Below are 14,630 nucleotides of genomic sequence, written 5' to 3'. Positions count from 1 at the left end.
CCAATGTCCCAGTGTTCCTGCCTGCTAATGATCCAGGCCTCCCCCCACATCCAGGAACATCCTAATTCTCACTGCACCCTTTTTTCACAGCACAGCCCCCCCAAAATGTCTTAGTACATGCCCCTCCATGTCCCAGTGCCCCCCACATCCCAGTGTCCCCCCCTTTCCCAGTAGAAACCCCCTTCATGCCAAAGTGCCCCCCATATCCTGATAAACCCCCATGTCCCACTGCACCTCCATTCCAAGGTACATCCCAAATCTCAGTGTACCCACTTTTCCCAGTGAAGGCCCCCAACATGTACCCAGTGCACCCAATGTCCCAGTATCTCCCTCCACTGAGGTAGATTCCAAACTCCAGTGCACTCCTTTTTCCCAGTGCATCCTTCCCATGTCACAGCACTGCTTCTGTGTCTCAGCACACCCCTGACATCCCAATTCCAACTCCTCCACTATTTTCCAGTAAACTTCCTTTCACGTGCTATTGTCTCCTTCATGGCTCAGTGTTTCCCATATCCTAATATGCTCCCATGTCCCAGTGCACTCTCATTCCAAGGTACACCCCAAGTCCCAGGGCACCCTCTTTTCCCAGTGAAGTGCCCCTACCATGTGCCAGTGCACCCCCAAATCCCAGTGCATCCCCCCTCCAGGTGCATCCCAAACCCATTGCATCCCCATGTCCCAGTGCCCTGCCATGTCCCAGTCCACCTTATCATCCCTCCACACCAGTCCCACCAAGTGCACCCCAGGAGAGATGGGGCTGATTTGAGCTCCCCAGGGCACCCCCCCCCACCATCACCCTGCTGGGTGGGCTGGGAGGGGGTCCCCAGATTCCTCATTCCTGAGGTTGGTTACCTGGACAATATCACGCTCAGCCACTTTCCCACGGGAAGAGATGCGGATGTCGTCCCCATCCAGCTCCACCATGGCTGGAGGTGATGTAGGGGGGAGGTCAACAGCACCCCAGTGCCCCCCATTGCAGGATAGGATCCCATTATGTCCCTCTCAACCCCATACCCAGAACTCCCAATCTGGGGTATGCTGAGCCCATTCATATGCTGACACATGCAACTCATAGTTCCAGTGGCCAAGGAACCACACCCCCATCCCCTCAGCCTTCCCCTAGTTCCCCCCAGCCCCCAAATCTTACCATCGAACTCGGCCTGGCCAACCCCCACGATGATAATGGACATGGGCAATTTGGCAGCCTAAGGGAGCCAGGGTGTGAAGGGAGTCCCATGAAATTTAATGATGCTGCCACCAAATGAGCCACCCCCTCCTCCCTGCAGCACCCAGAGGTGCCAACACCCCACCCCCACCAAGGATTCCAGTCCCTCACCACCCCCCCCATCACCCAAAGGTCTCAGACCTCCCCAATGGCACCAGGGGGTTCCAGGAACTTCCCAGCCCCCTTGCAGCACCCAGGGGTTTCAGAAACCCCTGCACATCAAACCCTGGGGGTCCAAGCCCTTTCCCACCTCTCAATGGTCCCAGTCCCTCCTCACTGCCTCAAGCACCCAGGGGTCCACACACCTCTCCCCCCCAGCACCCAGGGCTCCCAGCCCCTTCCCCACCCCTCCAGCACACAAGGGTCCCAACCCACCCCTTCCCTCTCAGCTTCAGGGTCGCAGCTCCTCCTCACCCATCCCATCACCCAAAGGGTCCCAACCACCCCCAACTCCTCAACCCAGGAGTCCATGCCTCTTCCTACCCCTTAAGAGTTCTAGCTCCTCCTCAACCCCCCAGCACCCAGGGGTCTCCAACCTTTCCTACCCCCTCAAGGGTCCAAATGCCTCTCCACTGCCCCAATCATCCAAGTGTCCCAGGTTCCCAGCACCCAGGGGTGTCACCACCCGCCCCAATGCCACTACAAGGGTCTCACATTGACAATGGCCTCCTTGGTCTGGGCCATGTCAGAGATGACACCATCGGTGATGATGAGGAGGACAAAGTACTGGGATCCGTCCAGCACCGTGGCTGCCGAGCTAGGGGGACCCTGCGTGACGCCAAGGGCGCAGGGACCCCACCCCGGGGCATGGGGCCCCTCTTACCGGGCAACATGGTTGACGACAGGGGCAAAGTTGGTGGGGCCGTAGAGCTGGACATGGCGCAGGCTGCGCTGATACGCCTCCAGCACCCCCGCAATGCCATGGCACGCCGGGTTTGATGCATCCCCATTCTGCCATAGGGTCACCAGGACCACGGTGACACCACAGCCCCCACCCATGGACAGGGTGACACCACAGACCCCACCCACAGACAAAGATGGCATTGCTGTGGCCCCCAAATGCTAACAAGGATGATCCCACTATGTCCATAATGTGGTGACAAGGAAGACACCAACATGTTCCCAACTCATTGTCAAGGATGATACTGCCATGGCCCCAACCCAGTGACAAAATGATGATGCCATTATGTTCCCATCCCAAGACAAGGATGACATCACCACATCCCCAACACAGTGACAAGTGAGAATAGGTTACAAGGACAACATCATCATATGCGCAGCACAGTGACAAAGACCACACCACCACATCCTGAACCTGGTGACAAGGATGATGCTACTATGCCTCCAACCTGGTGACAATGCCATGACCCCAAACCAGTCACAAAATGATGATGCTACTACGTTCCCAGCCCAAGGATAAGGATGACACCACCACATCCCCAATCCAGATCCAACCCAAACACACCATATACCCAACTTGGTGATCAAAGATGACCCCAAACTGGTGACAACACCAAGTCCCTTCCTAACCTGGTGATAAGGATGACACTGCCATGGCCCCAGACCAGTGATAAGGATCACACCACCACAGCCCCAACCCAAGGACAATGTCCCTCCATGTCCGAAACAATGTGACAGGATGATCCCACCATGGCCCCAACCGTGTGACAAGGACACCACCCTTCATCCACAGTCCTGTCCTGCCTTGGCCCCTCACCAGTGGGAACTCGTGTGACACGTGCCCATCCGGGGGGACCTTGGCACCAAAGCCAAGGGCCGGGAACATTTTGTCACTGTCGTAGTCCTGGATGATGTCCCCCACGGCCCTCAGTGCCAGGCTGTAGGCATTCAGCTGGAAGGGGCTCAGGTAGTGCAGGGACGTGGGCTGCGAGGGGTTCCCTGTACAGGCATGGGGCTCAGCACCCCCATAGCCCCCCCCAGCACTGTCATAATCCCCCCAGCACCCCCATAACACCCCCAGTATTCCCACAAGCATGGCACCACTATGGCCCCAACCCAGTGGCAAGGATGATGTCATCCCCAACACGGTGACAAGGACAAGGATGATCCCACCATGTCTCCAAATGCCACCACATCCCCATCCCAGTGACAAGAGTGACACCACAATATTCCCAACATGGTGACAAAGGTGATGCCACCACATCCCCAACCTTGTGACAGCTGGTGACAAGGATAACATCACCATGGAACCGACAGTGACAAGGAAGACATTGCCATGACCCCAACCCAGTGACAAGAATGGCACCACTCTGTGCCAAATTCAGTGGTGATGATGGCATCAAATCCCCAACCCAGAGACAGCTGGTGACAAGTATGACACCACCTGTAGTGCCAATACAGTGACAAAAATAATATCACCATGGCCCCAAACCCACAATAAGGACAATGCCATCATGACCCCAACAAAAGGGAGTGACAAGGGAGACGTGACCATGTCCCCAGCACAACTACAAGGACAACAACACCATGTCCCCAAGCTGGTGACAAGGATGACACCACCATGACACCAAACTGGTTACAACTGTCCCAGATAAATCCCCCAGGGGGGACACAGTCGCCACTCACCATTGGATGCCGTGAAGTCTATGGCCACTGTGAAGTTGAGCTGGGTCCTGGGGGGGTGGGGGTAAAGTGGCCTTAGGGTGACATAGGGAGTGACCTGTGGGTTTGGGGTGGGGCACCACTCTGGCCACAGGCTGGTCTGGGTGCACCCATATCACAATTCAGAGCACCCCCAAGTGTCCCTACACTGAGGTGTCAGTGCTGCACCTAAAGGAGTGGCTGGGGGTGCTGGGAAGCCCCAGATGACCAATTTGGGGGTGCTGGGGAGCCCCTGCCCATGAGCAAGCATCTGGGTGGGGTGCTGAGGATCCACAATGGAGAAGATGGGGGTGGTGGGGATCCTCTTTCCCCAAAGGAGCAGCTGTGGGTGTTGGGGACCCCAAAGCTGTTGCAAGTGCTGGAGACTTCTAAAGGGAGCAATTGTGGGTTCTGGGGACTACCAGTGAAGCAGCTGTGGGTGATGGGGACAGCCTGCCCCCAAGGAGGCAGCTGGGTGGGGGTGCTGAGACCCCCAGTGGAGGAGCTAGGTGTGCTGAGGACCCCCCAGTGGAGCAACTGGGGGTGTTGGGGATCCCACAGGGAGGAGTTGAGGATAGCAGGAACACCACCCACCCCTCCCCCCCATCCCCGAGGAAGCAGCAGTGGGTACTGGGGGCCTCCAAGGGAGGAGATGGCAGTCCTGGGAACTGCCCTGCCAGTGAAGTAGAGGCAGGAGATGGTGGGGTTTCTCTGCCCTTGAGGGAGCAGCTCAGAGTGCTGGGTACCCCCAAGGAAGGAGCTGGGGGTGTTCGGGACCCTCAAAAGTGCAGCTGGAGGTGCTGGGGACCCCCTGCTCACCCGCCCCTGATGTAGTCCAGGAAGGTGTGCTCGGCCTCCACAGTGAAGGACAGCAGTGTCACCTGTGGGGACATGGGACTCAGGGGAGGAAGTTCCCACTCCCCCTGAGTTCTCCCCCTCAGCACATCCCCATCCTCACTGTCCCCGAGTTCTGGTACTTCTTCTTCTTCATCTTCTTCCGGGGGTTCACCACCTGCAGGGAGGGGAGGAGAGGGAAGGGTGCTGCTTCTCACAGAGACAGAAGGCCTCAGGGGCAGTGTAACGGACTGTCACATCCAGAGGGACAGTGGGGCACAGAATACTCTGGGGGGCAGCAGTGGGAGCACTGTGCTGAGGTGCAGAGAGGGACCTTGAGAAACATATGGTGGGCAGTGACACCCAGGGGTGCATGTGGGGACCCTGGGGATTGTAGTGCAGCTGGAGATCCATGGTCGGGGCTGGGGACCCTCAAGGGAGCAGCTGTGGGTGCTGCACCCCAGGGTGCAGCATGGGAACCATAACACCCCAGGGGTGCAGTGTGGGGATCCCAACACCCTAGGCTGTAGCACAGGGAATCATGAGGACTATAGACCTCTATGGCTGCAGCATGAGCACCCTGGGCATCACAACACCTCAGAGTGCAAGAGAGGGACCCTTGGGTATATGGCACACCAGGGTGCAGGGCTGGAAGGGACCCTGGAGACCATAACATCCCAGGATTGCATCACGGGGATCCTGGGGTACATAGCACCTACACAGAGACCCCGGCATGCAGAGGTGCAGCAGAGAGACAGACCCGGGCACCATAACACCCAAGGGGTGCAGTGTTAAGACCCCAACACACAGGGGGGCAGCACAGGGTCCCTGTGGACCGTAACCCCTGGGGGTGCAGCAGTGGGTCCGTGACCCCCATGGGGGGCAATGCACGACCTTCAGTGCCCATATACCCATCCTCCCCTCACCTCATACACATTGAAGTGGCTCTGGCCTCGTGCCAGCTCCCGGTAGCTGGTGGTGAACTCCCCGATGAAGTCGTGGCTGCACAGCCGGTGGATCTCCATCAGTCCGGTTAGGGAGGCACCCATTACCCGGGGGGATCCCCATCAATCAGTGGTGTGGATATAGGGGACTTCCCATTGCCCAGGAGGTTTCCCATCAGCCAGAGAGTCCCAAATAGCCAGGGGGGATTTCCATCAACCGGGGGGGGGGGGGGGGGGGGGGGGGGGGGCGATCCATCTCCCCGGGGATGCAGGGGTAGTGGGGGGGTCTCTGTCACCCAAGAGGTGCAGGTCCAGGGTGTGGGGGGTCTCCAGGACCACACACAGCTCACCTGCCATCACGGTCCCAGTCATATACCTCCACCTTGATGGCTCTGCAAGGTAGAGAGGGGATCACCGACAGCCCCAAATCCCAACCTCCCCCCACCCCTCCCCTGGGGACCTGTCACACACAACCCCCCACTCCCTGTGGGATTTGTTTTGACGCCTCTGCGGGCTTTTTCCTGCTTCCTTCTCCTCCTCCCCAGGATATTTTTATCCATCGTTGCCACAGCAACGTTCAAGGTGGGGCCAAAGCAGTGTGAAGAGATTTTTGCTAGGACAGTAGCTGGTGACACTGGTTTGGGATTGGCAGGGGTGGGGGCAGGAATAGCTCAGTGACAGCTGTGATGCCCATTGCTCAGATGGGTAAACTGAGGCAAAAGCAGGTAACACTTAGGGAGGGAGGGGAGGGGTTCTTGTGCTACTGGTACCACAGAAACGGGGGAGGGGGTTCTGGAAGTTCAGGTGGCCACAGAGGTGGGGGGAAGGGTGTCTCATGGGACCACAGAGAAGGTGGAAGGACTGCAGGGGGTCCCGAGGTACCACAGAGATGAGGAGAAGAGGGTAAAGATGGTCCTGAGGTACCACAGACACAGAGGAAGGGATTCTGGGGGTTTGCAGAGAGAGGGGAAGGGGATCCTGGGATACCATGGACATGGAGTGAGGGGGGCTCTGGGAGTCCAGAGGTACCACAGAGATGGGGACATGGGGTGCAGGGGTTCCTAGAGTACCTGGGAGATGGGGGAAAGAAGGAAAAGCGTGTCCTGAGGGTCCATAGAGATGGGAGGAAGGGGATTCAGGGGGTCTCAGAGAACCACAAAGATGGGAGTGCAGGGTGTCCCCGGGTATGACAGAGATGGGAGAAGGGGGTTCAGGGGCCCTAGTGGACCCTAGAGATGGGGGGAAGAGGGAGAAGAAGGTCTTTGGGGCCAAAGAGGGGGTGCAGGGGGTACCAGTCGTGCAGGGGGTACCAGTCCCCTGGCACTCACCGGTCATGATCCCCATTGCAGAGGGCACGCACAGGAATGGCAAAGGCTGCCCAGACGGGGTTCAGCGTGTTCCGCACCACTTCTGTCTTGTGGCAGATGGTGAAACTGAGGGAAAGACAAGGGGGTAAAAGGGAGTCACTCCCCCAGCCCAACACCCCCCCAGTCTGTCACCCCCAGACTGCAGTGAGGATTTTTGGACACCCCCACCAATGCCAGCCCAGAGATGTCCTGTCCTGGGGCTGAGGTATGGGAGGGTCACTGCAGTTTTGAAGGGGGGGGTCACTTACGTCCCGTCTTCGTTGCTGCGATAGAAGACCATGAAGGGGTCAGATTTTCCGAAGAAATCCTTCTTATCCAGCTTGTTGGCACAGAACTGGAGTGTGGCCACGTCCTGGGGGGGTGGAATTTGGGAGGATCATCCAGCCTCCACCCCCCTCAGGGGTGGGATCCTTTGGGGCAGCTGCTCTATGAGGGAAGAGGGGATCCAGGACAGGCGGGACACAGCATGAGGCTAAACAGCCCACACTCTCATCTGCGGGCTAGTGTGTCTCAGCCACCCCCGATATTGCAGGGTTCCCAAGCTACACCCCCTCCCCTGCCCCGCCGCGGCTCACCCGGCAGTTTCCCAACTCTTCAGCGAGGAGTATGATGGTGCCACACTTCTTCCCCGGAATGCCACTGCCGGGATGAGATGTGAGCAGACTAGGGGCACACATAGTGTCCTGGGGGGGGCCTCCCGCACACTCGGCACCCCAAAACTTACCCATGGGAGGCAGCTGGGGCAGGTCTTCTGCCCCGGGAGTGCATGGTGGCTGTCCCCATCCTGCAGGGACACATGCTGAAGGGTGATGGAGGGGATCCCCACCCAATAAAAAGACCCCCTTCCCAGAAAAAGGAAGTCTACAAAAAAAAGCCCAGCTCCCCCCCAGATTCCAGCACCCTAAAAAGAAGCTGTTTCTCCCCTCAAAAATGCCAGTCCCCAAAAGACATTCAGCCCCCCCAAAAAGTCAATTCCCACAAAACAAACTGCCACTGAAAAAGTCAACCCCAAAAAGTCCAACCCCTCCAAAAGCCAGATCCCCCAAACCCATATTCCCTCCAAAAGCCATCATCCCAAGAAAAAGCCAGACCCCTCAAACCCCACCAAAAAGCCAGACCCCAAAAAATGCCTTTCCTGCCAAAAGCCACCTCCAAAAGAAAAAAAAAAAAAAAAAAGCCAGACACACCCCCGCCCGCCCCCCCCCAGTCCAAAACGACACTGTTGGCTCTGGGGTCTGGGTCCATCCTGGGCACACCAAAAGGGACCTAGGGAGACATGAGGACACTGGAACCATGGGGGTTCATGTCAAGGGCTTCTCCAGGGAAGGACATGGGGACACTGAGTTTCCCACTTTTCTCCAAAACACTGGTTTTGGAGAAACCCAGGATTTTCTCCAAAGAGGACATAGTGACCTCAGGGACACTGGGGCACAGGCAGGACTTGTGTCAGGGGCTTCTCCATGGGAGAGGTTATGGGGACATTGGGATCAGTGGGGGAGGTGGCTCACATTAGGGGCTTCTCTGGGGCGGAGACATAGGGACCATGGGACACTGGGGACAAGGGAGGCTACCATCAGGAGTTTCTCCAGTGCAGGGCATGGGGACCCTGAGGACTTTGGGGACACTGGACAACAGTGGAGGCTCAAACTAAGGGTTTCTCAGGGAAGGGGGTGGGAGGTGGGTGAGGGCAGGGACATGGAGACACTGGGGCTGGGGGGATTCATGTCAGGGGCTTCTCTAGGAGGAACATAGGCATACTGGGGCACAAGAGGGGCTCACATCAGGGGCTTCACTGGGATGGGACATGGGGACACTGGGGCAAAGTGGGGGGGCTCACATCAGGGGCTTCTCCAGCCGGCTGCCGGCTGAGCCCACAATCTCCCCCAGGGTGCAGAATGCCTGGCCCAGGAAATCCTGCAGGATCAGGAATACTGGGTGTCACCAGGGGGATGCCCATCCCAGGGAGGCCAGGGGAGCAGGGCTGACTGATCCTGCACTTACATGCTTGGAGAGGTCAGGGCTCTTGGAATCCACATCATACCTGGGGGCAGAGGGAACATGTGGGCATGGAACAGGAAGGGGGGGGGGCCTTGGATGGGACAGGGATGAAGACTGGGATGGGATGGGATGGTACACAAATAGGGATGGATTAGGTGTGGGGATGGGATGGGAAAAAGAATAGGGATAGGATGGGACAAGGATGGGTAAAGGAACAGGATGGGGTGGGATGAGGACAATGGAATGGACGGGGATGAGATGTGGATAGGGACAGGATGGGACAGGGACAGAATGGGGACAGGATAGGATAGGGATGACAATGGGATGGGACGAGGATGGGGACAGGGATGTGAACAAGGGTGGTAATGGTCCAGGAATGGGGACAGAACAGGGATGGGGACAAGAACACCCTGGGGGGCTGTGCCAGGGTGGCCAGGGGGTGACCATGGGGGACAGGGGGGTTGACACTGGGGGCGACACTGGGACCACAGGGGCCACTTACAGGTCAAAGCGCAGGTTCTGCCGCTCCTCAAAGCAATAATCGAGGACAAACTTGTGCAGGAAGTCAGGATTCAGGGAATTGTCAATGACCTCAGTCCGGCCAAACTGGGGACAGTGGGGATAATGGGCTGACAGGAAAACAGGGTGGGGACACAGACATGGAGACACAGGGATATGGGGATATGGTGATTTGGACACAGGGACATGAGGACATAGAGATGATGAGACATGGGGGTATAGGGATGGGAACATGAGAACATGGGCAGGGGGGATGGGAATACAGGGATATGGGGACATGGAGATGCATAGTCATGGGGGCATAGGGATGAAGACACAGGGACATGAGGATATGGGAACACAGGGATGTGTGAACAGCACCGGAAAACAGGGGCATGAGAATGAGGGTGAGGAATAGGGATGGGTGCAGTGGAACATGAGAATGTGGACATGGGGATATACAGATAAGGGGACACAGTGACATGGAGACACAGGGATATGACAACATGTGGACATGGGGCTGGGGACATGGGAACATGAGGATATGGCGACATAGCAACATGGGGACACAGGGACATGAGAACATGGGAACATGAGGACACACGTGGGCGGAGGAGGTGGAGCAAGGGTGGGCAGCAGGCCCGGACCAGGGCACATGTGGGGACATGGGAAAGGGGTGGGGAGGGGTGGGGAAGGCCCAGCTGCCGCTTTGTGCCTCGGGGCCAGCCCCACCCCCTGCTCATTACCCCGCAATTAACACACTGTTAATTACAGGGGGACGGGGCTTGGCTGCCTGCCGACAGCTGATTAGCTGGGCACCTCGACATGCTCCCCAGATCCCCAGGATGCTGGTTGGCTGGTCACTCTGCCCCCAGGCTGCTGCATCCCAGAATGCCCATTGTCCAGGTGCTGCATCCAAAGATGCTGATTGCTCACTGGTGACTGGCCAACTGGTTGGCACCCCAACACACTGATTGGCCAGTTGGCCATCACCCCAACATGCTAATAGGCTAGACTCTTATATGCTACTTGGCTGGCTGCCATTACCCCTGACATGCTGATTGGCCATCTGGTTGGCACACAGACATGCTGACTGTTCATTGCCCCAGCATGCTGATGATTGGTTGGCCAGCTAGCACCCCAACATCTTGATTGGCTGGCTGAGTACAAACTAACATGCCAATTGGCCAGCTGAGCACAGCCCAACATGCTGATTGGCTGCCCCCCACCAATCGGGTCACTCACCTCCCGCCATTGGTGGCTGCCAGGACGCTGCGTGTACAGCACACAGACTGTAGGGGGAGGGGTCAGGGGAGGCAGGCAGAGACCCCCAAAACTCTTAGAGACACCACCATTCCCAGAGACTCCCAAAACTCCCCAGAGAGCCCCCGAAACACCTCAGAGACACCCCCCAAACCCCCCCAAAACCCCCTAAGCTCCCCCAGAAACTCCCAAAATTCCTCAGAGGCTCCCCAAATCCCCCAGAGATCTCCAAAACTCAAAAGACCACCCAAAACCCCCAGAGACCCCAATACTCTCCAGAGTTCCCAAGACCCCCAGAACCCTCCAAAATGTCCTTGAGACCCCCAAACCCTCATAGGACCACAACAACCCCAAAGACCTCCCAAAACATGCCGGAGACCCCAAAAACCCCCAGAGACCACAACACTCCCCAGAGACACTGATGCTTCCAGAGACCTCCAGAACCCCCAGATACTCCCAAAATACCTCAGAGACACACACCCCCCCCAATCCCCCAGAAACCCCCAAACTCCCAGAGATATAAAAATCCCCTGAGTGCACAACCTTCCAGAGACCCCAAAACCCCCAGAAACCCCAAGCCCCTCAAAGACTCCTCAAAATACCTAAGAACCAAAACACACCCCATCCCCCCAGCCTCACTCACTTGGGTCCGACTTGGAGAAGGTGTCCCTGTCCAGGAGCTGCCTGGGGGGCAGGGAAGAGGGAGTGTGAGTGTGTGTGTGAGTGTGAGTGTGAGCACCTGGCTGTGTCTGTGACTGTGTGTACCCGTTGTGCGGTACGCACAGTCACAGACACAGCCAGGTGCTGTGATGTGCCCCAGAACACATGTTGAGGTGCACAGCCACATGTCATGCCCTGTTGTGACAGCGTGTATGGCAGGGTGTGCGCAACCAGGTGTGCCCCAGGACATGGATTGGCGTGCAAAGCATGTCTGACACATGTTGGGGGGCCATGCACTTTGGGGCTCAACCATGCGCCAGGGTGCACAGCAGAGTGTTGGTGAGCATGGCCAGGTGTTGGTGAGCATGGTTGGGTGTTGGGGGTGCACTGCCAGATGTGCCCCACAACACATGTTGGGGTGCACAGACACATCTGCACAGGGTGCACAGCATGACACATGTTACGAATGCCATAAGTAAGGGGTACAGTTATGTGTCAGGACACCAAATAAAGGCCTCAGGTTGCAAAGAGAGGGTACAGGGACTGTAGGGTGGGCAGGGGGTACAAAGGATGCAATGGTGCAGTGCAGCCCGGCCCGAGGATTCAGGAGTTTCAGGGTGGGCAAGGGATACGGGGGGCGCAGGGGATACAGGGTCCAACCTGACCCACCTGCATCCCCAGGATCCCCCAAACTGGACCTTCTTGCACTCCCAGTCCCAAAGACCCCCAAATGCCCCCCCATGCCCCCCACTCCCCTCAGTGCCCCACACCCTCAGCACCTTTGGCTTACCCAGTGCCCCTCTGTCCCCATAGCCAACACTCCGTGTACTCCCCATGCTCCCCAACACCGCCCAGCACATTCCAATGTCTTCCAGTGAATCCCAGTGCCTCCTAATGCATTTCAGTGCCTCCAGCGCCAGTTGCCTTGCTTCCCAGTGCCTACCAGTGCTCTTCATTGCCGACTGCACCCCCTTCCCTCGTGTCTCCCGGTGATTTCCAGAGCATCTCAGTGTATTCCAGTACATCTCAACAATTCACACCACCAACTGCTCCCACTCTCCGGTGCATTCCAGTGCCTCCCAGTGCATCCCAGGGGATCTCAGTACATCACAGTGCACCCTGGCATCCTTCGACGCCAGCTGCTGCGGCACTCCAGTGCCTCCCAATGCGTCTCACTGCGTTCCAGTGCAACCCAGTGCCCTACAATGCCAGCTGCTTCCAACTCTCCAATGCTTCCCAGTGCATCCCACGGGATCTCGATGCCTCCCACCTCAGCACCCTCCAACGCCGCTCCCCAGTGCTTCCCCGTGCCTCTCTGTGCATCCCGGCACCCTCCAACGGCAGCTACCCCTACACCACAGTGCAACCCAGTGCCTCCCAGCACTTTCCAACACCTGCACCAGCGCCTCCCCGCGCCCCCGCCGCCCAGTGCCGGCTACCGCCGCGGCCCCGCTACCTGCAGGACACCGTGAGTTCCACGCGAGTGGCCGGGACAGGACCGGGTCCGGTGCCCGGTTCCGAGGCGCCCAGGCCCGCCATGCCCCGGGCTCCGTCGCTGCCCCGACACCGGCACCAGCACCGCGATCGCGATAGGCTCCGCCCAGGTACCGCCCTTGACACCGCCCGAGACTCCCGGCACTGGCTCCGGTCCTGCACCGAGGGACTGCCCCGGGCTCTTCTTCGGGACCACCCGCCGGGAGACCGGGACCGCCTTTGGCACCGCCTGGGGCTCCCGGCACCGGCCCCGGCCGCGCACCGAGGGAGTGCCCCGAAGTCTTCTTCGCGATCGCCAGCGGGGAGACCGAGACCGGCTCGGTACCGCCTCCGCGATCGTCCTCAGATCCGCGGTACCGCCTCCGGGATCGCCTCCAGGGCCGCCTCCCCCTCCCCTGTACCACCACGGACCGTCGATACTGCCCCCGGGATCGCCCCGAAATTTTCGGAATCACCCCCAGATTCCTGCGATCTACCCTCGCACCGCTTCCAGGCCTGCTTCCAAATCCCCGGTACCTCCCGGGCCCGGGGAACCCCTCCGGCTCCGCCTCGGAAACGCCCCCAGATCTCCGGGATGGCCCCCGCATGAACCCCAGCGCAGCCTCCACAGCCCGGTTCCCCCCTGGAAGTCCGGTAGGGTCCCTGGGATCCCCCCCAGATTCCCGGGATCGCTCCGGGATCAACGCCAAATCCCTTGTACCTCTCCTGACCACTGCCACCTCCCCCGCATCGCCCGCGGGGCCGCCTCACCATTCCCGGTACCGCCTCGGACCACCGGTACTGTCCCCAGGATAGCTCTCAGATCCCCGGCATCAGTCCGAGGAAGTCCGGTGCCTTTCCCTGCATCGTCCCCAGTGCCGCCTACCCATCCCCAGTGCCCCCAAGACCCGGGTACCAAGGATCAGCCCCGGGATCACCCCGAGACCACTGCTACTGCCCTGGGATTGCCCCCCAGGCTGCCTCCAGACCCTGGTACACCGCGGACCATTGGTACCGCCCCCGGGATCACCCCCAGACCGGACCCCCCGGTGCTCCGTCCCTGGTAGGCCCAGCACCCCTCTGACACTCCCCAGTGCACTCCCCTGTGCCATAGTGACACTCTCGATACCACCCACTCCCCAGAATGAGGTCACAATTCCCCTAGTTCCCCCTTAATCAGAACCTTCCCAGTATCCCCACAGTCCCTCTGTAGATGCAGAGTTCCCCAGTCCTCTGCTATCCCCCAGTAGCTCCCATCATCTCCCCTGCACCATCCTGATAACGTCCAGCAGCTCCCAGTACTGTCCTGCACTGGGAGCAAGGGGAGTGACAACGGGAGCCAGAGAGGGCACCCATTGCTGGGGGGGGGGGGGGGGGGGGGGCTACCCAGTGCTGGGGGAGAACCCAGTGTGTGCTGGCTTGAGGACTCCACTGCCAGTTTGAGGGTCCCCAGTGCTGTGTGGGGAGCCCACTCTGCAGAGACAGCATGAACCCCCCCTTTCCAACCAAAGCTCAGTGATCCAACGGGTAGAGGGACACTCTGGGGTGTCCCAGGAAACTTTGAGGACACACAGACACAACACAGTAGGGGTAAATTTGGGTCTCTGGCATCCACTCTGCACACCCAGGAACTGGGGCCACTGGCAGCTCCATGTCCCCAAGAAGAGACACTCATCCCCCCAAGGGCACCCACAAACACTTTTTGGGGGCACTCACAACCTCCCAGATCCCACTATGCCAAAGACACTTCCCCCACCTCCCCCTAGA

At 58.8% G+C, this 14,630-nt stretch overlaps 1 protein-coding gene across 1 annotated transcript; it reads right to left on the bottom strand.

Annotated features, from left to right (window-relative positions):
* Positions 1-203: 203 nt before the first annotated feature.
* Positions 204-13,009, bottom strand: LOC132338303 (copine-5-like). Its single transcript, XM_059867674.1, is given in 21 exon segments — positions 204-829; positions 832-926; positions 1,148-1,205; positions 1,880-1,982; positions 2,049-2,176; positions 2,943-3,124; positions 3,812-3,858; positions 4,646-4,707; positions 4,785-4,838; positions 5,587-5,662; positions 5,955-5,996; positions 6,933-7,037; positions 7,220-7,323; positions 7,547-7,610; positions 7,696-7,755; positions 8,809-8,885; positions 8,973-9,012; positions 9,472-9,575; positions 10,713-10,759; positions 11,374-11,414; positions 12,847-13,009. Coding segments are annotated over 21 exon segments (1,692 nt in total). The 5' UTR covers positions 12,930-13,009; the 3' UTR covers positions 204-709.
* Positions 13,010-14,630: the final 1,621 nt, after the last annotated feature.

Source organism: Haemorhous mexicanus, chromosome 25, assembly GCF_027477595.1.
Source record: "Haemorhous mexicanus isolate bHaeMex1 chromosome 25, bHaeMex1.pri, whole genome shotgun sequence".
NCBI lineage: Eukaryota > Metazoa > Chordata > Aves > Passeriformes > Fringillidae > Haemorhous > Haemorhous mexicanus.
Note: the sequence above shows the minus strand (reverse complement) of the source record. Positions and strands in the feature narration are given on the sequence as shown.